The sequence below is a fragment of the Haliotis asinina genome, chromosome 1, assembly GCF_037392515.1.
Source record: "Haliotis asinina isolate JCU_RB_2024 chromosome 1, JCU_Hal_asi_v2, whole genome shotgun sequence".
Lineage (NCBI taxonomy): Eukaryota > Metazoa > Mollusca > Gastropoda > Lepetellida > Haliotidae > Haliotis > Haliotis asinina.
Window position 1 is genome coordinate 53,508,073 of NC_090280.1, and position 24,276 is coordinate 53,532,348.

The 24,276-nt window shown below is 39.4% G+C and overlaps 1 protein-coding gene across 3 annotated transcripts; it reads left to right on the forward strand.

Annotated features, from left to right (window-relative positions):
- Window positions 1-988: 988 nt before the first annotated feature.
- Window positions 989-22,557, forward strand: LOC137293931 (S-adenosyl-L-methionine-dependent tRNA 4-demethylwyosine synthase TYW1-like). Of its 3 annotated transcripts, none has more exons than XM_067824794.1 (15): window positions 989-1,067; window positions 4,462-4,596; window positions 5,601-5,741; window positions 6,445-6,546; window positions 7,453-7,641; window positions 7,965-8,064; window positions 9,860-10,050; window positions 10,695-10,808; window positions 14,920-15,075; window positions 15,585-15,703; window positions 16,536-16,645; window positions 16,920-17,097; window positions 17,374-17,620; window positions 18,260-18,427; window positions 18,949-22,557. In XM_067824794.1, the coding sequence occupies exons 2-15, from the start codon at window positions 4,471-4,473 to the stop codon at window positions 19,165-19,167; spliced, it is 2,160 nt and encodes a 719-aa protein (XP_067680895.1). In that variant the 5' UTR covers window positions 989-1,067; window positions 4,462-4,470; the 3' UTR covers window positions 19,168-22,557. The 3 variants fall into 3 exon arrangements, with proteins under 3 accessions (XP_067680895.1, XP_067680903.1, XP_067680914.1); XM_067824802.1 differs by having other exon boundaries at window positions 14,923-15,075; XM_067824813.1 differs by lacking the exons at window positions 989-1,067; window positions 4,462-4,596 and adding an exon at window positions 5,210-5,233.
- The last annotated feature ends 1,719 nt before the right edge of the window (window positions 22,558-24,276 follow it).

The following is a 24,276-nucleotide window of genomic DNA, read 5'->3' on the forward strand; positions in this document are numbered from 1 at the left end:
TAATCTAAATTTTTAAATAAGGTAACTATATGTTTGAGGGAATAAATTCAGCCTACAGATCTGTTGTCTCCATGAGCTAGCTGGCGGTGGAGCATTATACTAAGCCTTGTGTTAATTGACAACATCAGATGTATTCCGTATTCCACAGTCTGGTGCCTATTTCCGAATGGTTCCAGACACTGTGGTTATGGCACGTGTCATGCCTGCTTTGAACGTGAGCACATCTACGAGGATATATAGACATTTTATCCTTGCTTGTTATTCCACTGTATCAGCTAGTGCTATAAATAAAGTTATCTGTTGTGAGAATGTATATCCACAAAATGTTTATATATCAACATTACTGTGATCGGAGCTAAGTCAAATGATTGCCAACTGTTTCTAAAGTTGAGCTGGATTTAATTTTAAATATATTTTCAGGGTTGCTGGAAGCAGACGAGGTTGGTAACCCACAACTCAGTGACGGGGGCAGAGGGTGGGGTGGTGGTGTTTGTTTGGAATTGGGATTATCCAAACGTGTTAGAATTGACAATTGACCAAGCGACCATTAGAATCGCTTTTTGCAATTCAGTTTTATACACGTGCCTGTCTATTATATTCAAGAGAATATATTCAAATATAACAGCCCAAGTCCCGAGTGTAAAGTGGCAAATGGCAAATCTAGATTGCCACAGATCAATGCTGAAATCAGGCTGATGAGGTCGGGATTTGCACTTCGTTTATTTGTGTGTGTATATTATTTTAAATATGAGGTATAAATGTTAATCAATCATTTTATCAACACTATCACCCTATGCCGTCTTCAAACGTGTGCGAATAGATCGTGTCTTCCGTGTTAAACGCACTTCGTTTTACTTTTGGTAAAAATTCAACTTCATGGACTGAAACTAAAACAAGGAAGTACAAACAATAAACTGTGTGACACTGGCACATGTGCTTCGACCGCGGAGATTTGGGCTACCCTCAAACGAATGCTAAAATCAACTCTGAAGGTAAATATCAAATATGGCGGCCTCCATGTGTCGAGTTGTGTAATTGTTTTGAAATCGCTATAGTTCTGGAGCTAGGTGAGTTGCTTGTGTCTCACATTAAAACGAATACATTTCCGTATATTCGAGGACATATATGCAGAGACTGTCACATGATTTCGCTAAGTTTCTCTTTACTTAAATCTGAAAATGACCAAATTCAAATCGTGGCAACTTGGCATTGGCACGTTTTGGTCACAGTACGCGTCAACTTAATAATAGTAGACTTACAGCCTTTGTGTAGTGGATACATTCAGATTGCGAAGCATCAACGGTCCTGTGGTCTGATACAGCTTGCTCTAATTTCCCAAAAGTGTCTTGTGATTTGAATTTTCGGTTTCTTAATCGTGTTAATGTGTAACATCATTGTCGAGAAATATCTGGTCAGAGTTCCACATGTAACCCCCGTTTGAAATGTCAAAATGGTGTTTGGTACTGAAGTGAAAATGAAAGTAATTGGGTAAGTAATCTCTATATTAAAGCAAGTGATGTAATATCATCATAAAAGTTTAAACAACATACTAATATTAAAAACCCTCAATTCTAGGCATGGAATGATGGAAAAATTGGGGGTTATGAGCGGAAATCTTTCCATAGATTTTACTGCCAAATATTGATGACTGTGGACTTTGACAGCTGATACAGTTTTCTAATAAGATTAGACTTTACATAATGATCATAATCAACAAACCTAACTTTTAGCTTTATTCTCAGCTTTTAAAGGGGCACTGATGCGGAGCGAATAATGTTTCTCGCCAAGGGTCTAATTACGAAACCAAACCGCAAATTGGTCAGCGCCCGCTCCTTCGACCGTGACGGACAAAGGAACTGGGCTCCTGTCCATATTAGCAGAATTTCTTCACCTAAACAGTCAGGAGGCCGGATGCCCATCATATGCCATTTGTTTACAAATATCCATGGTATTCCTTGTCTGACCGTAACCAAATATCCCAGCAGTGTAGTTCTTTTCGGATGCTTGGATGGTATAGTTACTGATCCAATTTGATCCTATTTCTGTGTTTTTAACCTTGATATTTAATCATGTTACATGAAAATATGATGTCTACATTCATGTAGAAAGCCATTTGTTTCAGTACGGAAGATTGCAAAGCTTTATATATAGAGGTAGTTTTGAGTGTTGGATCAGCTGTGATAGCAAATATCATACGTAAATTTGGGTAGCTGTGGTAGCTACAATGGTTTATTATTTATGATAATAAAAACACACAGTTGATTTATCTGAATTTGTAAACAAAAAACGATGACTTTGCCTTTGGTAGAGAAATCTGAAAATTTTCTTACGTAGAAAAACCCTGATTTCACCTATTTACCCAAATACACAAATGCCTGTGTGTATTCCTTATGTAACGAAATTCCGTTGGTATCCTCAAAACAGTTTTGGCCCATAAGTGTTTTCAGGCTGCATGCGACACAGAGATTGCATCTTCCTTGCTGTAACTCACGTTTGATATTGTAAACCTACACATGTTATTTGTCATCATTCTCTGGATGGTCAATTAATGAATTTATAACAGGTATAATTAGTAGTAACACCACTTCGGTTACTCAACAAAGGTTCCCATTTGGCATTTCTCTTGTCTGGAGTAAATACTCAACATTATAAATTAAGGTCTGTAATGGCAAATGTATTGTATGTTATGTAATATGTGCATGTAAGTGATGCAAGAGGGTTTATCTGCTGAGTTACAAAAACAAACATCGATCAAAGGATTAACCAATAACACACTGACTGATTAATTACTTTTATCTTCTAGCGGATTTGTCAAAAGGCAGAGTGTGTAGATGACTACACCCTGTCGTAAAGAGTGAGTGCAAAAACAACATCCTCCCTTCAAAGAATTAACCACCCTTGCGTTGATTGATTGATTGCTCATTATTGCTTAACTAAATTACTTTTTCGCAAACTAGACAGTTGTAAGACACACGACACAGAGCAGGATTATTTACCAGCTGCAGATGAAAGGAATACGATTTCTTTTACGTGGATATTGATGGATACATTCCTTAACAAGGTAGTAGCCTGACATTGTTGCTATAAAATTAGTCTGTTTTACATTCATTATTTGCATTTTGTTTTAATTTATTTGTTGTAGCATTCAGCAGAATCTGTATGACAGAAAACACACACTAGATCGCATACGTGTGTGAAATAGGATCCACATTGGCAATCTATACAAAGTATAAATGTTGCTGTTATGTTAGAAATTTACTATGAGTATAAGCAGATCGTGTGTTCTTTTATTAATTTTCAGAATCATACAAATATGACAATGAACTAATTAGGGTTATGAGACAAAATATAGAGACGTACATTGGCTTCGTTATTTTTCCGTCCTAATAGTTTTTTACCATTTCTACCACTGGCAGATGATTAACCTTCAAAGTGTTTCATTTGTTTTCATAATACATTTGTAATGAAGTAAAAATGACTTCACCTAAGTTGATCTGTCTATAATTAAACTATCAATTGCGCTTACGGAATGCGCAGCAGAGGTCACAAACCAGTTACGAATTCTGGGATATCATCCGGGTACTCACGGGAGAAAAACAATAACAAAAGTTTAGACCAGTCCACAGAAATCCGCATCAGTGCCCCTTTAAGACGTTGATTGCTGCCACGAGTATGTGCATAGTGTTAACGTCTGGCCAAGTTTGCTACTATGAGTTATCGCAACAAAGAACACTAGGAGATGTTGTTTCTTGTGCCTGTTTGCCAACCTGTGAAACTTGCTTTAAAATACCACTGATTTAGGTACAAGATAGCTCGTAGTGGCAAATTCAACCAGAACTGATACTATGAGTATGATCATGAGAGACAGTCAATGGGTTTCATAAGATAATACTTAAAAGAGGTTTTACTCTGTCCAAGGAAACTGCTTCATGGTATAGTTTTCAGAGCATCCATCAGCAGAGTGTAAGATTACAGTGCTAATTCCCATCCATGTCATACCAAAATATAGCATTTGTTGGGCCCTGGCACCAGGCATTCATGGTATAACAAGGACTGATCGGCCCGGAGTCAGTATAACATGTCTGAGTGAGATATGTGTCACTGTGGCTAGCACTACAAAAACAGATTGGCGAGTACAAGCAGCTACACAAACAAACACATGCACGTTATGATATGAATGAAATATTCTTAAGTACGACGTTAAACCTCATCTTACCTCACCTCACCTGGCAAAGGTACATTTGTTGTTTCCTCACTATTTACACAAATTGCTCCAAAACATGTCTCCAATCTATAACTATATCTCAAAAACAAGCCATCTGATTTACTGTTGACAATGTCTGAGGAATGCCCTTGCTATAGTGAGAGTGATGTATAAATGTATGATGTCCGCAATATACCATCTGACAATACTGTGCTCTTAGAAAACAAAAGTAATTAGTGTTACCCTGGTTGTTGCAGTAGATAGCCATGCTGGAGAAGTTCCTGACAAGCCAGGTGTCCGAGTACCTGTGCCTCCCTGTGTGGACTGTGCTGCTGGCCACTGCCTGTCTTGTGTGGCTGCTGTACAGTGGAAGCAGGGGGATCAGTGTTAAGGTGAGATCATTGTCAAGGTGAGATCAATATCAAGGTGAGATCAGTCAATGTTCCCATAACCAGGATAAAGGTTGGGAGTGAAAGATGCAATGGATGGCCTGATTTGGTCGTGCCATTAATCCATTCAGTGCTGTGTTATGATTTTGATACATTTTCTAACCATGACTCCTGTAAATATCTGCTACCTGATGCCAAAGCCATCAGGGTTGCAGTGTTCACGAATACCATCTGACCCTCTGACAAGTCCAGCAGATACACCAATGGTCAGATAGAAGTCACAAACCTGCTGGCCCCAGTGTCTGACAAAATATTTCACAATGACTTTTTCTGAAGTTGTTATTTGTGGCATGTGACACTTGTTTGCTGTTTGTAAATCTTATGTTTGTTATTATATAATGTTAATTATTTCATTGCCCTTTTTAAGCAATATTAAATCTGAAATGTGTGTTCAATTTTTTTCTATGGGCTCTTTGAATTTTCAGTGGGTCAGATAGACATCTGAAACTTACAGGGCCCAATGTCCTGTTACTTTGGAACACCATTCGTGAACACTGGGGTTGGCGGTGGGATTAGCCTAGTGGGTAAAGTGTTTGCTTGTCACACCGAAGACTCGGGTTCGATTCACAACATGGATATTGTGAGTGAGGCATTTCTGGTGTACCCGACCGTGATATTCCTGGAATAATCGGTAATCGCGTGTGTAAACATACAGGTGCTCAACCATCCGGATATACATGACAAAAAATGCACATAGTTTTGTGTTTTGTATTTTGTATGTGAAGATGACCATACAGTTACGGAAACCGGATTTCCGGATAAGTGAGTAATTTTACAACTTTGTAAATTCGTTTTAAGTAGTTTTCGTTCGGATGGTGAGTTTTCCGGATATCTGAGGTTCGGATAAATGGGGCACGACTGTATATGAATAAATGTTGACGAAATGCATTGTCTTTTAGTCTGTATATTATGGTAGCTAACACTGTTTCTATTGTTCCCATGTGCAGAAAGCAGTGCGGGACTATGCCACAAATGATGTTGTAAAAGAAGGAGCTGAAAAACCGGCTGAGAAGACCAAATCAAGAAAAAAACAGAGGGAGAGACGAAAATTGAAGATTTTCTATGGGACACAAACAGGCAACGCAAAGGTTGTAATAGTTCAAGTGCCATATGACAACTTTCAGAGTATGTCAGGAACCATGGGTCACTGTAGTAGTTGCCACTGTTAATTAAACATCAATTATACCAGAGATGTCATTTTGAAATTTTTGTTAATCTTCGTGACTGGTCATTGACTTGGATGGGTGAATGGCAGTGGTTGCCAAATGGAATATCAGCAAATACAACATCAATTCTTAACTGACTATCAGGGGTTGGGGTAGCTGAAGGTCATGCTGAAAATCTGATTTCGATGCCTCACATGGGTACAGTGTGTGAAGCCCATTCCTGGTGTCCCTCGCCGTGATATTGCTGGAATATTGCCCAAAGTGGTGTAAGTCTAAAACTTGCTCTCTTAATTGACTATCAAAACAGAAAAGGTGACTATGCTTGTCATAATAGGATCGGGATCGGGTGGTCAGGCTCGTTGACTTGGTTGACAAATGTCATTGATTCACAATTGATGTTTATGCTTTTGATCACTGGATTGCCTGGTCCAGACTAGATTATTTGCAGACTGCTTCCACATAGCCTGAAAATTGCAGAGTGTAGTGTAAAACTAAACTCACTCACTCACTGTCAAAACTTATGATGTTTACAGTTTTTAAAATTACCAGTTTTATGTTGCTCAGATCTGAAACATGTTTCGCAGGGTAATAAATTACTAATGCATTTGTTCTTATTGTTCTTCAGAAATTTGCCGAGGTCTTGGCTGCAGATATAGAAGACAAAGGTTATCAAACATCAACTGTTGATCTCAAGACCTATGACCCAGAAGATGACCTCTCTGAAGAGGTAATGGTAAATCATTCTGTCCTGTTTCAAAGGTACACAAGATGATATGGGTTGGCATTGATTTTCACCAACCCGTGCTTATCATCAGACTCGTTGACTTGGATATACGATATCATATCCCAAATGAGTAGATTGATACTCATGCATGATTCTGTTGATCACTGGATTGTCTGGTCTAGACTTGATTACTTACCAACCGCCACCAATATAGCTGGAATATTGTGTGAGTGCAGTGTTAACCAACCAACTAACATTTTAAAAGTTTTCACTCAGTCCACATTCGATTCAACTGTTTTGTATTTTCATTCAGCTGAGTCACCCAGGAATACAATGAGTGAGTGAGTGAGTTTAGTTTTACACCGCACTCAGCAATATTCCAGCTATATGGCGGCGGTCTGTAATTAATCGAGTCTGGACAAGACAGTCCAGTGATCAACAACATAAGCATTGATGTGCGCAATTGAGAACCAATGACATGTGTCAACCAAGTCAGTGAGTCTAACCACCCGATCCCGTTAGTCTCCTCTTACAACAAGCATAGTCGCCTGTTATGGCAAGCATGGGTTGCTGAAGGCCTATTCTACCCTAGGACCTTCACGGGTCCCCAGGAATACAACAGACTAGTATGTGGAGGAATGACATGTTACGAAATGAGTCTTTATCTACTCTGTCTGTGTTAGTCATGTAACCCTATTCTGTACTTGAACTTTATGCAATCCACTATTTCATTAAAATCAGTTTTCCATACAAAACAATTCCATTTATTCTCCTCCTCCCAGATAGCAGAAAATAACAGTATGACACTCAAGCTGATTTCATAATCTCTATTCCATACCAGAATTATTGTGATGTTTGTGTTGCAGTGTTATATTTTATTTCTTTAAGAGTAACATAACTGTGTTTCAGACCGACCATTTGTGTGTGTTTATTATCTCCACCTACACTGATGGGAAGCCACCAGGGGGCACTGAGTGGTTCTACAAATGGCTGCAGGAAACCGCCTCTGACTTCCGTGTCCAGAAGACGCTGCTTAAGGGCCTGCACTATGCTGTGTTTGGCCTGGGAAACTCACTGTATACAGAAAACTTTAATAAGGTGAAAAATTAAATGTTCAACAGAATTTTTGATAAATTCCTTTGATGTCAAATAGGATGAATGCTCTCTTGGTGTTTGACTAGCAGTATGACCACTATTGAATGTGAAGTAATTGTCAGTTTTGATATTTGAAAATAAGCTTTAGGTCTGTCATTCAAATTTGACATGCTTATAGCTCAGTCTAATTACCTTAGACTCAGCATTATTCATTACACTGCTTATGCTAACAAAACTTAGTAGTTTCATTTCACCCATAAAGACCTTTTCATTGTCTTTTATATTGATACAGACTTGCAGGACTTCATGACTTAATTCTGTTACAGGTAGCCAAGAATGTGGACGCATGGTTAAGGGATCTTTCTGCACTCAGAATTGAATCTGTTGGACTAGGAGATGAAAATGTGGCAAACAGTGAAAATGCAGGTAAATGAGACACAAGCAGACACTGTGTCAATGTATTGCAGTGTCAGCTGTAATCCATGGGTTTTCCAAACAGGAAGATGTCTGTTTTACTCAATGGACACAAGTGTCATGGTCGTCGATGGCAACAGAGTTCTATCCCGTGGGCTGGCCTAAATCGTACAACATTTGTGGGTGGATTCCCAGCTGACACCTGTAATGTTTCTATAATAATAAAAGTAATGCACTTGTTGAGCGCCATAGCTGTTCAATGGTGCTTGTACAGGCTCAGTGGAAATAGGTAGGTTTTCAGTTGTTTCTTGAAAGAGACCAGTGATGTGCAGGATCTAAGGTTGATAGGAAGAGAGTTCCAGAGAAAAGGAGCATTGGTTGAGAAGACTGATCCTTACTTCTGTCTTAGAGTCTGTCGTTGCCCTGTGATCTGAGAGTTCTGTTTGCTGGGTAGAGATAGAAGAGGTCATTGAGATATTGTGGTGATTCAGGATTGTGCATGGTTGAGTAGCTGATGGATAGGACTTTGTACTTGATCCGTTTATGGATAGGGAGTGAGTAGACACAGTTTAGTACTAGTGTGATGTGCTTTAGTTATGTTACCACTTGTGCAGCTGTGTTTTATACTCATTTAGTGTGTTGATGGAGGTTGTTCCAGAAATCAGGGAGTTACCGTAGTCGAGCCTGGAGGTCACAATACTGGATTGGGAGTTTGGTGGTCTCATTGCCTAGTGCCTGATCTTCCCAACTCTTCCCAATGTTATTAGGTTTCTCAGTACCATACATTTTCTCTTAGGTTTCACCAGAGTGGTGAACATCTAACATCCCTTGGGGCTTTCCTTCTACATTAAGGTGACCAACTGTGATGTGTGACATTTAAATTGGTGTTAAACCAACCTTGTTCACTAACTCATTCATCCTTTAACTTGGTGTTTTAACATCCATTAACATTCATTTGGAAATCTCAGGCAGAGTATACACAACAGTCCATGCGGGTCTCTCAGTGTGTGGGTGTGGGTAGCCACTGGCCTACTAGCCAGAGGCTAGGAGAAATCCAGTCAGGCCGGTAAATCTCCAAAGTCACAGGCCCAACTTGCAAGTGAATTGGGGCCATTTTGTAAATGTCACTCTCTCCGACATGGTAAATTATAATACACTTGTACATCATGTAAGATTACGACCTGATGAAAATGTCCATCATATGAGCAGCTTTATGATGGAACTCATGCCTACATTATAAATTTCGGGTTTGTGAATTATTGTGTGGGCTAGTAGCTTTCAGACATAGCTAGCCTGACTGGTTTTCAAATTTTGGAAATTGTTTCGCACTCTGGTTTCACTGTGTGAATTCCAGGACACAAGTCCTTAGTGTCATATGCCAGTCTACCTGTGAGGAGTCCAGTGAGGGAAAGGTTATCATTATTCGCTTCTTGTCTTCATTTAGAGATTCCTATAGTTGGTCTCACGATCCTCAAACCACATTACTTTCCCGTCTGATGAGCCATTTCTGCAATTCTCAAGCCCGTAATGACACAAGTTCTGAATCTCGGGACTCAATGGACCTCCTTTTCAATTTGAATGGGATTATTTCTTCCTGTCCAGTTAAATGTATGGAGAGACGAAGCGTTAGTCTAGGACAGGAGGTGGCTAGTATCCTGTGGCTGGTCATATGTGGATCCAAAAGTGAGGGATTAGGGGAAGTACTGCTCCCCTCGAAATATGTAATTCTGTCAATATTTTTGTTCTCTCTAGATATGTACTTTCTAGAAGTGTGTTATTTAGGGAATGAGTTTGCTGTGGTTTATAGGATTGGAAGAAGATTTCCAGGCATGGAAGAGACAGTTTGTGAAGGCTGCAAGGCCAGTGTTGAATGGACGAACTGTGAAGCGGTGCGTGGGTGAGAAGTGTGGTGGCAAGTGTGCGTGTGTCAAGACAAAAGACACAGCAGAGGCTGATGGGAAGACCTGCAGCAGCGAGGGAGAATGCAGCAGCGACGAGGTTGGTGAAACAAATATGTCTTCATAACATATGACATTTCTTAGAAAGAGTATGCATGACGATGCAGTACAATATGTTACTGATAGCCATGTTAGCTGTATCCATTATGACGTCCATATGTATTGCGTTGTCATTTCTTACGTCGTTCTGGCCCTGTGATGTCATAAATGCAACGTAACAGTTAACTCACTAGTTAACTTGTTTATTAGTTGTACCTGATGACGAGGCTGAGCAGACCCTGAAACATATCAAAGGATATAACAAGATGAAGTACAGAAAATTCATTATGTTCATCAAACAGCATCTTATAAAATGCCAATCAAGCATCCTTGGAGGTGGTTGGCTATTTCACAATAACTACTGATAGAAAGATAAAAAGAAACACCATGGCCCACTCGCACAAAGCGATCTTAGCGCTACAATGATTGTAACTCCCATTCTCCAACATAAGCCTAAGATAGTTGTAGCGCTAAGATGAAGGTAAGGTAGACCCTGGGTGAATAGTGGATAGTGGGAGAAGATTTGATTTTCACTTTCCACTGTGTTAATTTACAACATATTACTGAACTTCTTATTGCTCTTGATTCATACGTGCTACACAAGCCCCTTTCTCATGACATTAACGTGTGTGCTCTCTACTTCAGATTTTGTTTGAAACCAGTAGCGAGGACGAGAAGGTGACGGGTACGACCAAGTCTAAAGCAGGGATCGTTGATCTGGAGGACCTCGGGATGATGATGAAGAAGAACATCAAGAAGGTAAGCATGACACACTGATACATCTTGACTAGAAGCAAGTCTGTTTTCACCGGAAACATGGTGCCTGTGTCTGTGTTATCGCCTGGGACATGGTACCAGTGTCTGTGTTATCACTTGGGACATGGTACCAGTGTCTGTGTTATCACCTGGGACATTGTACCTGTGTCTGTTGTATCACCTGGGACATGGTACCAGTGTCTGTGTTATCACCTGGGACATGGTACCTGTGCCTGTGTTATCACCTGGGACATGGTACCAATGTCTGTGTTATCACTTGGAACATGGTACCTGTGTCTGTGTTATCACCTGCTACATGCTACCAATGTCTGTGTTATCACTTGGGACATGGTACCTGTGGCTGTGTTATCCTGGGACATGGTGACTGGGGCATAGTAACCATGCCTGTGTTAACACCTAGGACATGGTAGATGTCACTGTGTTATCACCTGGGACATGGTACTTGTATCTGTGTTACCACCTGGGACATGGTACCTGTGTCTTTGTTGTCACATGGGACATGGTACCTGTGTTACCAGCATGGACATTTTTGTTGTGTCTGTTACGACACATATTCCTGTGCATGTACATGGCTGAGGTCACTCTTCACTTTAACCCCCTGGATGCCGAGTTTTTTTTCAGGAGCACATTTTCGTAAGGTTTGAAAAGTGAACGTTGTGCGAGATTTGCGCTCGCGTGGTCCTGTATCCGCGTACGGCTATGAAATTGCACAGACATGTAGAATATTTAATTTCCTATCCGTTGGTATAAATATAATTGCGGCTACCTCAGGGGTTTGAGAAATAGACACTGCTAAAAGTTGTCCAAAACTTTTGTGTGTGTTCAAAAACAGTAAATTTCTCAGTTTTTTATCGTGCACCAATAAAAGCACTCTGCTACGATTTTTTTAATTTTGCATCTTTACAGAAAGTGTGAGCGAAGAAAATACGGCTTGATATCTGAACGACATAAGTGTATATGAAATGGATGCATGTGCTAATGCATAACGTCATACTCGCAAAATCAAAAATGACCCGCAATAAATGTCAAAAATCGATTTTCTACTATGACGTCAAACGTCGATAGAGAGGTCATGCACGTATTAAGACAAGGGGGCATAAGTCAGCTATGGTTTACATTAGGTCAATGTAACTCCGATCACATGAAGAGAATTTGCTGTGGATATGGACAGTATATTTTCGTGATGTTTTGTTCACAGTGAACCAAACTATTCCAATACAAATTTCCCCAATGTGAGAGGATACCTTTTGGTAGTTTCACATTTTGTAAGAAAAGATGGAAATGTACTACATCAAAAAGCAGGCAATAGCGATTTGGATGTCCCTATCCGATACATATATTAGTTCTTAGATTCCCATATTCTCCTGTTTGTGTAGATGTATTTTTATTAATTTTCCATCATTATTAACGGACTAACAGCCACATTTTCAAACATAATGAAATAACTGAAAATAATGCGACATTTTAGTTGACGTCACAGCATGTTTTGTGCATTTTGTGACGTCGGAAAAAGACTACTCTGGTTGCTGATTAGTATATATCTAACCTAATTTCTACTCAATGTGTAAAAGATCTCGGCTTCTGTGTCAGAATTCAACACTTTTTAGCCAAAATATAAAATGAATGGTTTTATCACTGAAATAGTGTCCTGAATATATCAACAATTACACGGTTTTACTACATATCTTATTGTGAGCAACACGCGCACCTGCCTAGCATCAATTTAGCGTAAATGAAAATTTCACAACACCTGAATATTCATTTAGGAAAAAGACTTTTCTTCTCATGATTATGAAATCAATTCCCTTCATAAGTATGCAATGAAAGGTATAAAGAGATCGCTTTTTCAGTAAAGAAGTATTAGAAAATGGACGTAAGGCTTGTCCAAATTAAGACTTGATCTGATTTATATATTTTTAACAATTTCCGCGTAAATATTGTTTGAGTTAGACATTCTGCCATCAGATATATCTTAATCGCATTTGAATTGACTTTATTATCGAAAAACAATGATAATGAATCATGAAACGTTTTGACAAACTCGCACCTGGTCAATTAATATTCATAATAGTTTTGTCTATAAAAACGACACAAACCAATACAATGAACAAGACAATTCCTTTAAGTAGTAGTATGTGTGCTCCTAAATTTGATAAAATGTACAAATCATTTTCATTAGTATTATCCGTTTTACTTATAAGTTGGAAGTAAATCGCTGTTTATTAACCTGTTCATATGAAACTGCAATATTTGTCCCAACGTATTGAATATTGCACATGACGGGAACTAAAGCACATGTTGCAGTAATGGCTACGTGTGATCTTCCAACACTTGTGTAGAGGCTTAAAATGTGGTATAGTACATTTACTGAGTCAATTTCCCATGTAAATATTATTCAAACAATCAAAAGCTTTCAAAGAATGAAAAACGGATACCTTATATCCACACATGATATGGTGTTGAACATGGATATATGTAGATACTGAAATCAATTTCATGAAAAAATATCTGAACGATGCGCAAAATATACATCACAATACTAAAAGTGCAATCGGAATGGTATGGACATTGTGTTTACTCTTGTTCAACCGACCTTCACCTCAAAGAAATTGCCTAATATGTGGAACAATGTTGACGTGTGACATCACTACTGATGACCGATTTCTTTCAAAATGGCGGCTTCGCTGGCAAGGGTACGCAAGATTTTGCGAGGACGTTTTCCTCGTTTCAGGGATCTTTTGTACATAAATGTGAGATGTAAGTAATCAGAATTATTCTGACTATCTGTGTATTGTTATATGTTCTTATCGTTTACATTGTAAATGACGGAAGAAGCCAGAAATGCCGATAAGTACCGTTGTCGTTCTGCGTGATTTTGCGTCAGTCATGGCGTCATGCTGCACTAAAAGTTTCTTATGAATTACCAAATTATTTCATTGTATCTATTTTCAATTTGCTATTTTTTGCCACGATACTCTTCCCCTGAATATACTAAGCGTATTGAGCCATTGTAAGCAATGATTAGAGGGCTGGATGTTGGAAAATTTCCGAAAATGCTCGGCAGTGTAAAATTGGAATTTTTCTTTGTTTACATTTCAGTCAAGCGCTGTCTTTCGAGCACAGCGTTCGTTTTCATACAAAGTATATATTGTTTCGTTTTGTCTAGACAGTTGGTATTGGTGACAAAGACCATTTGTAATTTGATTCTAAGATGCATGGGGAGTTCAATGATGCATTTGTCGTAGCTAACTATGAAGTATACATGATGTAATAGGCTTCTCAATACCGGCCTTTTCGAAACGTGATTTTGTAAACACTATCCAATATGGCGGAAAGCGCACTTCGGCGTTCGTGTAAGTGCATTTTTGAAAACATCCCAACCGATTCTGGGTACATCGGTGACGTTTCAGAATTATCATTCCTGGTTACATGAAAACTTGATATCAGTGATCATTAATATGCTGTTTTTGAAATTCATTAATCCCAGTAATTATCCGATTTTCACATTTCAAAACAAACTGCAAATAACGCTGTGAATCTCGATTTTGTACAGTTTGAAAAATGGCGACATTTACGATGAAGCCTATTTTGAAAGGCGATTTTAAGCACTTTAGCTTGGCCTGAGATAATAGTGGATGGTATCAAGAAAGTGGGAATTTTCCGCAGAATTCAAAACTGTGAAGTATTTATATATGCGTGGTATATTTAGAATTTTATTGGACTTCCAAGTGAGGTATGTAGAGGAAGGACATATATGTCCCTGTGGCATCCAGGGGGTTAAGTGGACATGCCAAGTTCTTACATAGTTGATTGTGGTATGGACTACTCAGGGTTTGTGGTTACTGTCTAACAGTGAAATACAGTAGCATAGGTACTGCCCCCTTGAACTGATCTTGATGGATATAAACATCAGTGTGCCGAGCAGTGAATGGGTACCCGGTAACTGTGAACCTACTGACAGCTTGGGTTGGATAATCCCTTGGAGAATGAAATGAGTTCGACTTGATCCATTGAATAGGTTTTTAATTATGTACTAGCTCCAAGCTATACCAAGCTTAATCCAGACTATGTTCATGTTGATGATGTTTTTCAGAAGAAGCAGATGGAGGTTGAGGAAGATGAGGATGAGGGTGGGTCATCCACAGAGCTGAGGGAGATGATCACACCACTCCTGCGACAGTCACTGGAGAAGCAAGGCTACAAGCTGATTGGTTCACACTCAGGGGTCAAACTGTGCAGATGGACAAAGGTCAGACACTGTTCAAGTGTTTTAATTGGCTACAAATGACTTGTGCATGAGATGCATGTTGTTTTTGTTGTTGTTGTTGTTGTTGTTGTTTATTCCATTTATAAAGTTCATTAACATCAGCTGGAAGAAGACAGGAATGTTTTCAACTACCTTCCAATATTAGTCAATATTTGTTAAACTGTCTTGTTGTAACAGGAATTTATCTAAGATGTCAAACCAAGTGCTTTTGTCTGGCATTATGTAAGTAAGGAAGTAATATAGATATGGTGAAATATTGTAAAGTATATTGTAGGTAATTCTTTTCTCATATGGCCATCAATGGACCTTATTTTGACAGTCAAGGAAGCATATCGAAGTGTGTGAAGAGATCTGTTTTCATCAGCCGTAATTGTAAAGTTGAATCAAAAGTATGAACACTGAAAGGATAGAACCGAGTATCATGTAACCATGGCAGGATGACTGTTTTCATGAAGTTACCGTTAACTAAGACAGACATTGTTGTTTCTCAGTCCATGCTTCGTGGCAGGGGAGGCTGCTACAAGCACACATTCTACGGTATTGAATCTCACCGCTGTATGGAGACAACGCCCAGTCTGGCCTGTGCCAACAAGTGTGTCTTCTGCTGGAGGTAAGCATGTGAGTGGTTTTGTGAGTGTCTGCATGAGTATGTGAGTCTGTTGTGAATGTGTGTCTGCATGAGTATGTGAGCCTTATGTGTGTGTATGTGTGTCTGCTTGAGTATGTGAGTCTATTGTATGTGTGTCTGTGTGAGTATGTGAGTCTATTGTGTGTGTATGTGTGTCTGCGTGAGTAGGTGAGTCTATTGTGTGTGTATGTGTGTCTGCTTGAGTATGTGAGTCTATTGTGTGTGTACGTGTCTGCTTGAGTATGTGAGCCTTATGTGTGTGTATGTGTGTCTGTTTGAGTATGTGAGTCTATTGTGTATGTGTGTTGGCGTGAGTATGTGAGTCTATTATGTGTGTACGTGTGGTTTTGTGAGTCGATTCTGTGTGTATATGTGTGACTTTGTGACTGTGATTCTATTCTGTGAAGTTGTGTGAGTGTATTGTGTGTGTGGCGAGTGTGTCTTCTGCGAGAGAGTGTGTGTGTGTTTGGGAAATATGTTGTATATATGTCTGGTAAATATGTATGTGTGTCTTGTGTATGTATCTTCTGTTGGAGGTAAGTATGTGTGCCTGCTGGGAATGTCAATTAGGTAAGCCCATAAGCTGTGTCTCTGCCAATCACCTCTGTGTGCCTGATCAGCATCTGCTGTTTGTTGTTTTGTAACTTGTCTGCTTAGTGTTTCTTTTATGTTTGTTTAAAATATTTGTATCTCTTTGTGTCTTTTACTTGTGTGTGTCATGCCAATCTAGTGTCTAGTATGTCTGTTTTGCGTTTGTTACTTGTCTGTTTTGCCTATTTATGTGTGTATTGTGAGAGACTTCTTGTCTCTGCAGACATCACACCAATCCAGTTGGTACAGAGTGGAAGTGGAAGATGGATGATGCTGACACTATCTTCCAGGGGGCGCTCAACAACCATGTCAATCTCATCAAGCAGTTTCGGGGTCAGTTAGCACATTGTCTCCTAGCCACATTCTCACTAACATTAGGCACCTTCTTTCAACACCTCTTTGCTTTCCTTCCCCATCCCTTCTGCTTTCCTTTGACATCACGTCTGTTTTCCTTCAATATCACTTCTGCTTTCCTTCAACATCAAGCTCTGATAACTTTGTTACTGCTCACAGAAGAAGTAAACTCAATGTCATTATGTACAAATATTTGAAAGAAGGAATGTATTCAAGAGATAATTGCCTCACTTACAAAGTTGTTAATACAAAGGTGTTCCTGGAGTGCAGCCAGAGAGATTTGCTGAAGGCCTAGAGCCCAAACACTGTGCATTGTCTCTGGTTGGAGAGCCCATCATGTACCCCGAGATCAACAAGTTTGTCAATCTACTCCATGGCAAGGGGATTTCCTCCTTCCTCGTCACCAACGCTCAGTTCCCAGATGCAATAAAGTAAGCAAGGAAGATATCCACTTGTCTAAGCAGTTCACTATATTAGCATTAACCCTCTGCCGTGGCCTAACTGACCTTTGATTCCTGAAGTACTGAAATGTGTAGCCTAAAAGGTTCGAGTTAGATAAACAGACACGGAGAACAATCAACTGTGTTCTCTCAATCCTGGACCACATTGCATCATTTACAGACAACCCTTGTACATCTGGAATATTTCCAAGTGTGGTGTTATACAAAAAGACCCAAACAATTACAGTACGTTTTAATGTATGGCAGGGACCTGAGCCCAGTCACTCAGCTGTATGTGAGTGTAGATGCCAGCACCAAAGAGAGCCTGAAGAAGATTGACCGCCCACTGTTCCGGGACTACTGGCAGCGATTCCTGGATAGTCTTGAGGCTTTGGGCAGCAAGGGGCAGAGAACTGTGTACAGACTGACCCTGGTCAAGGCCTGGAACACTGATGAAGTGAAGAACTATGCTAGCCTCGTGTCCCTGGGACAGCCAGACTTCATCGAGGTCAAGGTAGGAAATAGTTTAGTGATCTTCATGAGAAGACAAAGCCGCACTGCCCCGTTTTCTTGATCGGAACTGTCACACTGCATTGGAGTCGTTCAACTGTGTTGTACAGAATTGAGCGTAGGCTATGAGCAGTATTAGTCACATCAGGCACAAGAGACATACAGTGGAAGCTGTCAAAACCGGCATCTGTCCAGTCTGGTAAGTTGTCAACACTGGCGCAAAATCTCAGTCCCATCCACAGCTTGCACATTTATTGCCCAGTGAGTGCCAGTTCCACTGAATGACAGCTTCCACTGTAGATGTGCTCACATTGGTGATGTGGATTTCCACAGTATTTACATGATGTCTCATGTTTAGATCTCTGTAAATCCTAAAGATATTGAAAGCATCAAGATGATCAATGATGACTTCACAGCCTGGTAGGAGAATGTAAACATTTGAAAATTTGAAATTAATGTCATTCTGCACAATGATGCAACACAAACCCCACCTGTTCTATTACCTACCAATCAAGAATCATTTATCTTCAGTGGGTGTGTTAGAAATTTGTTTCAGCTTATGGTAACAGAAACATGGCTATGTGAGCCAATAAGATGTCACAGAATCACTTTAATAAATTTGCTCAAATTTATCTGTTTCCAGGGCGTGACCTATTGTGGAGAGTCCAAAGCTTCCAGTCTAACGATGGCCAACGTCCCCTGGCACCAGGAGGTTATTAGTTTTGTACAACAACTTGCAGATGCTCTGCCAGACTACGAAATAGCTTCCGAACATGAACACTCCAACTGTATACTCATTGCACACACAAAGGTGGGTCATGTGACCGATGAAGGACTGGCTGGACTGTCTTGCTTCTTTCCTTCTTTCCAGATGGTAGGACTGCCATACATCTATGGCACAGTTGAACTCGTGAAGCTCCTAGTTAGGATATTGATCTTCAGTAACCCATGCTTGTCATAAGAGGCGACTAACAGGATTGGGTGGTCAGGCTCACTGACTTGGTTGACACATCATCTGTTCCCACTTGGGTAGATCGATGCTCATGCTGTTGATCACTTGATTATCGATTATTGATACACAGCTGCCATATAGCTGGAATATTGCTGAGTGCAATGTAAAACTAAACTCACTAAATCATTATGTTACTGTATAGGCTGTACAACAGTCATAGTGCAATGATGTGTTTTGTGATACGGGGTCCTGTTCCTGATTTAAGGCCAAGTGTGTCTATAATGTTCTCAATGCTTGTCACGAAGTCAAGCAAGTACGCTTAAGATTGTACCTTATTAAGGTAGGCACAGGTACTTACAAACAATCTTCTTCTCTTACAGTTCAAGATCAAGGAAGAATGGTGGACATGGATAGACTATTCTCGATTTCACCAGCTCATAGCAGAATACAACCAATCAGGAGGCCAGAAAACATTTACAGCAGAGGACTATATGGCCCCAACTCCTCACTGGGCAGTGTTTGGAGCTTCAGAGAGAGGGTTTGACCCAGTAGAGACTCGGTTCCATAGAAAGAAGCAGAAGGACATCAGTGGATGCTAACATTTGCTGTTTGACCTTGAGGTCTGATGTTGCCATTTGACATTTAGGACTTAGGAGGATGTGTTCAGGATAAGGGATTGGGAGTTTTAGATGGATAGATATATTGAGTAAACAGGCTACTGGAAGCACATAGGTGTGGATGTGTTTTACAATCTCGGGCAATAATTTGAGGTGTTGCGATTTGCAGTTTGGAGTTATTTCCCTTAGGCATTCCAGTAGTCTTTGATCTTTTGTAACTCTTTTGCTGGTTCGTTTTGGCTCAATTATTGCTCTAACATGCTTCTGTTTGGGTTTTTGTCCCACTTCACATTAGGTTCATGGACATTACTGAAGTACTGTTCAAATGGGTGTTGAAGTAAACCCTTTCACAATCTCACTCACAACTATAAAGTTCATGGTTATGAAAGCTGTTAATAATAAAGACCTCTGCTGCAGTGACTTGTGTGCTTGTAGCAAGATCCCTTTTGTCACATGTCTGATATGATAAATACGGTATATGTCAGGAGATATAATGTATTAGGCCAAATAAAAAAAAGTGAAATGTTTCTCGGGCATCGGCGCATCACTTTTGTGTGAGTGTAGCAATTTGTCATTGCCATTTAAAAATATAATGTTTACTTTGACGCATCCTGGCCGAGTCCTTTTGTCCACTATAAGGACGAGTGTCTGTAAGAACGAGTGTGACTGAATCTACAACTCATTAACACATGCTAAACTTCCCAAGCTGTATTTCTGAGAGAGAAAAAATGTGTTCCTTCCTCGTTACTTTTTTCTATCAAAAATGTTTTAAAACATCCTACCGCCCTCATCATTTTTGAAAAAAATGTGCATGAGAAACATTTAATTTTTTCTGAAAACTACCATTCAGTCAAACCATGCTTGTCTGGACTCTTCCATTTCCATATATATATATTGTGATGAATGGGTGGCCAAATGCCTGAATCTGATCTTATTGTGTGTTTGTTGTTTAGTGCCGGTAATACTCAGTATTATTTCAGTAATACAATCTGTAAACATTCAAGCATGGACCAGGCAATCCAGTGATTAATGTCATGACAACTGATTTACGCAATTGGGAGGATCACTTGTCAATTAACTTGCCTTGCATATTGTGCTATTCTTCCAACGGAATGTCCATCTTTCATGGGGGTCTGTGTCCTGGGATAAAAAAACAAGAACACCTTCGTAATGTTTCTGTTCACTCTTGAAGCATAAGAGATTTCTGTGAATGCTCTCAAAGCAGCTCTATTCATTGTGTTATCTATCATTGTACCAAACAGTCTCATGCTTCCCTCACTGGGTTATACTAAAACACTTTAAAGCATAGTACTTTCTGTTTCCCTGCCTTGTGCTCATCATTAAGTGGCAAAATAAGACAAGGTTGACTGTTTATAGGGTTGAAGCAGTTTCCATTGAAAGGACTTACTCTTGATGCTTTGACTATTATTTATGTGATGTAAAATATTTTGTTTATGACTGAACTGTTTTTGTAGAAAGGAATTACATTCTGTTCTATCATGTTTTATAGAATCATTTGTATTGTCCATCTGGTGATTTGCATGAAACATGGTCTTTAAATGCACTTTATATCAAATGTGGCTCTGTTTTACATTATAATTACAGACTGAAAACTACATTGTGTAAGCATTTAGATATTTAATAAATGCAACATTATTTGTGAGAAAGTACATGTCAGTTCATGGCCTTCTTGCTTAATGATGAAATCTTTGAATTTTGTTACAATTATTGAATTATTGAGTTATAATGTCACATGAGAACCATAGCAGTTGATTGTATGGATACTTATACACCCTGTGTTATCAATACAAGGTACTGGTGGAATTCATTGCGGGAATACTTCACATTCTTCACATTTAGTGAAGGTGGGATTTAGTTTTGGATTTGTTTATTGTTTATCACTGCTATCTGCAATATTCTGGACATATGGCCGCAGCTGTAAGTAATCAAGTCTGGATCAGACAGTCTAGTGATCATCAGCATGACCATCGATATACGCAACTGGGATAAAATGAAATGTGTCAACCAAGTTGGCAAGCCTGACATCCCGATACTGTTTGTCGCATTTTACAAGAAGCTTGGCTTGCTAAAGACAAATTCTAACTCACATCTTCATGGGTATGGCATTTAGTTCTTGCAGGTGTTTACTTTCATGTGAGTGCCATGCTAGTTGCTAATGGGTTTCACCATGTGGAAATGGATTGAAACATTGGTTCAGTCGTCAGGCAGATCCATCAAGGCAGATATACTACTCAATTATGTTAAGATAGACTACTCAGTTATGTTAAACAACAGACATTGAACCTGGGAGGACACCTGCACTTGTGAAAAAGAAGACAATGTCAGTCAGTCACTGAATATATAATCTTTTATCATTCATGTATTATCTGGGGGATGTGTGTCAACAATGTTTCATGTATAGCTGGATATACTGATAGAAAAATTAAGGGAACATTTAAAACAGGTGAATGAGGTTGTGAATTTTGACTCTTGCCATAATGTTGATAGGTGAGTTGAAAATTTCAGATCTGATGTGAGTCTGCCAGTGTTCTATGGCATGAGCACCCCATAGTGTTTCTGTGGACTCGCATTGAACACTCGTTGCTGGAACAACAGACATTGTTATTTGGTTGTATGGATGTTAAAGACATAGTTGGGTGAGGTTCCCTGGGCAGTCCCCATAGCACTGTTGCAGAAGTCATAATTCTGTATTACAGCTGCCTGTGTGGTTCACAAAGACACAATTGTTTATGAGATAATGCACTGTACAGTGTTGTTGAGTCCCTTGCACTTGTTAGGATCCTGTTAATGTGAACTGCATTACATTAATCTGACATGAATCTGGAATACTTTTTATAACCCTGTTAATGCCTGGATACTCCTTCACTCACTATTGCTATATGTTCCTTTAGTTTACTCTGTAAGTATATCTTTTTTATGCTGACGTTTATGATTTATGTGTACATATCTGTATTAAGTTTATTTTTACCCGGTTAGGGACGAATGTTGTAGTAGAACTTTCGATACATATTGATTAAATGTAATTGGTATTATTTCACGTATTCACTGGTTGGAATGGATGAAATGTTTATGATACTGAAACCAGTGGTGCAGCTAGTCACCTCAGCAGGAAAATATTCATTCAAGAGTTGGCAGATATTAGCCCTGTAGACAGTGTGTTTGTTTGCTGAGGAGAAACAAGGTTTGAATCCAAACAGCATAACATTTGAGCCGCGTAGCCATTCCATAAGTGCCAACTATACTTGCTGCTGGCCTGTGTTTTCTATCATGCTGCTAGAAATTGAGGTCGGGTGTGTTCCATGTGTGTGTCAGAACATTGTTCTTGTAAATAAAATATTACCCTCTACAGAACTTGCTGTTGTGTCATAGGAAAGCTGGAAAGCTGGAAGTAGCAACTTGCCCGCTAGCCCCTTAGCAGCAAACAATTATTTAACATCCAGTACATCCCAGCAGTCACTGGCATAAATGGTTCATGAATTTCCATGGGGTCATTTTATGAATATATTACTCTCTCAGTTCTCAAGTTATAGCACATTCATAAATCAAGCGAATTACGGCCTGATAAATATGTTCATCGTATTAGCAGTTTAATGATGAAACCCGTGTCAGCATTCAAATTTCCGACTGGTGAATTATTTTAAGGGCTAGTAACGACTGACTAGCAAAATTTGGAAACTATTTTTTTCCACTGTGTATTGGTACCATGTGGGAAGAAACATTCTTTTATTGAAGATGCTCCAGAGAGTCTGCAGTCAGTTTCTTTATTTGCATATACAGACATACCTGTGGGTATTTGTTGGAATTGATACCATTGTATATACTGATATATATTACCCTTATATATGCTGATATATATTACCCTTATATAGTATACTGATGGTAAAATTTGAACCAACACATGAAATCTTAAGCAGCGAAAGCTTTCATATGCATGTTTGGTACACAAAATGCAATCTGACCTTCAGAAATGGTGCGTGAATACATTTGACTGTATCTGAAAAGTAACTGCAGCGACAAAACACTGTATATTTATGAGATCAAGCTCATTTGTTCCATGGAGACATATTTCGGTGAATTCACCCGAAATGGATACACCAAAAGATATTTACATTTAGATCAAAATGTCTTCCATCTTGCTGACTTTCTAATGTTTTGTGGAGCAACAGAACTTATTGAAATGAAATCGAAGAATGACATTTGAAACAATAAATGGGTCATCAGTAGTGCGTGTATTTGTCATGACCCAGAATCACCCTTTGACATCGTTTCCTCATCGACAGCATGAGTTTACGAACAAGAAAGACATGGGCTGATTGTTGCATGCGTCAAGCACGGTCTGCCCGAGTTCTCGAATGTCAGATAACTGGTTGTGAGTCATGTAACTGAGTCACCAACCCAAACAGCGCTAGCCTAAAACAATGTATTGGTAAATGTGTACATGCATGTATTTCACCTGTATGCACAAGCCAAACATGTAATGCACGTGTATATTCTGGGCACGCACGCACCTTGGAAATTTAAGGCTGTTCTACCACATGATGTCTCGCCGTGGTTCAAGAGAATTCCTCGAATCCAAAGGCCTTGTTTTCGACAGTCAACAAATTACTTGGCAAAACCCAGGAATCTTCTCTCCCTTAAAGAGATCACCAGGAGTTAGCTGGTAAGTTCAGCTCTTATTTCACTGCCAAAATTGCAAAACTCAGAAATGAGCTGGGGGCATATTGTCACGACTTGTCCTATGATTTCTCGGGATCCAATCTTAGCGTCTTCAGCCCTGTCATTGAGACTGACATCAAGAGATTTGTTCAAATGCCCAAGCCCACATCATGCCAAATGGATACGATTCCAACAGGATTCTTGCTTAAATTTCTTGATGTCGTGCTTCCCACAGTTACTAGGATTGTCAACCATAGTCTAAGTACAGGTGCCTTTCCTAATATGTATAAACGCTTTGTGATAAAACCACTGCTCAAAAAGTCCACCCTGAATGCTGAGATATATGGTAATTACCGACCAGTCTCCAACTTAAACTTTGTCTCCAAGGTAATGGAGAAAGCCGCGAAACAACAG

Bases quoted from the DNA above. Each gene is read 5' to 3' on its own strand.
- LOC137293931 (XM_067824794.1), top strand. From the start codon at position 4,471: ATGCTGGAGAAGTTCCTGACAAGCCAGGTGTCCGAGTACCTGTGCCTC. The intron at 6,547-7,452 runs GTAATGGTAAAT...ACTGTGTTTCAG, and splicing joins AAGATGACCTCTCTGAAGAG to ACCGACCATTTGTGTGTGTT. The intron at 15,704-16,535 runs GTAAGCATGTGA...TTGTCTCTGCAG, and splicing joins AAGTGTGTCTTCTGCTGGAG to ACATCACACCAATCCAGTTG.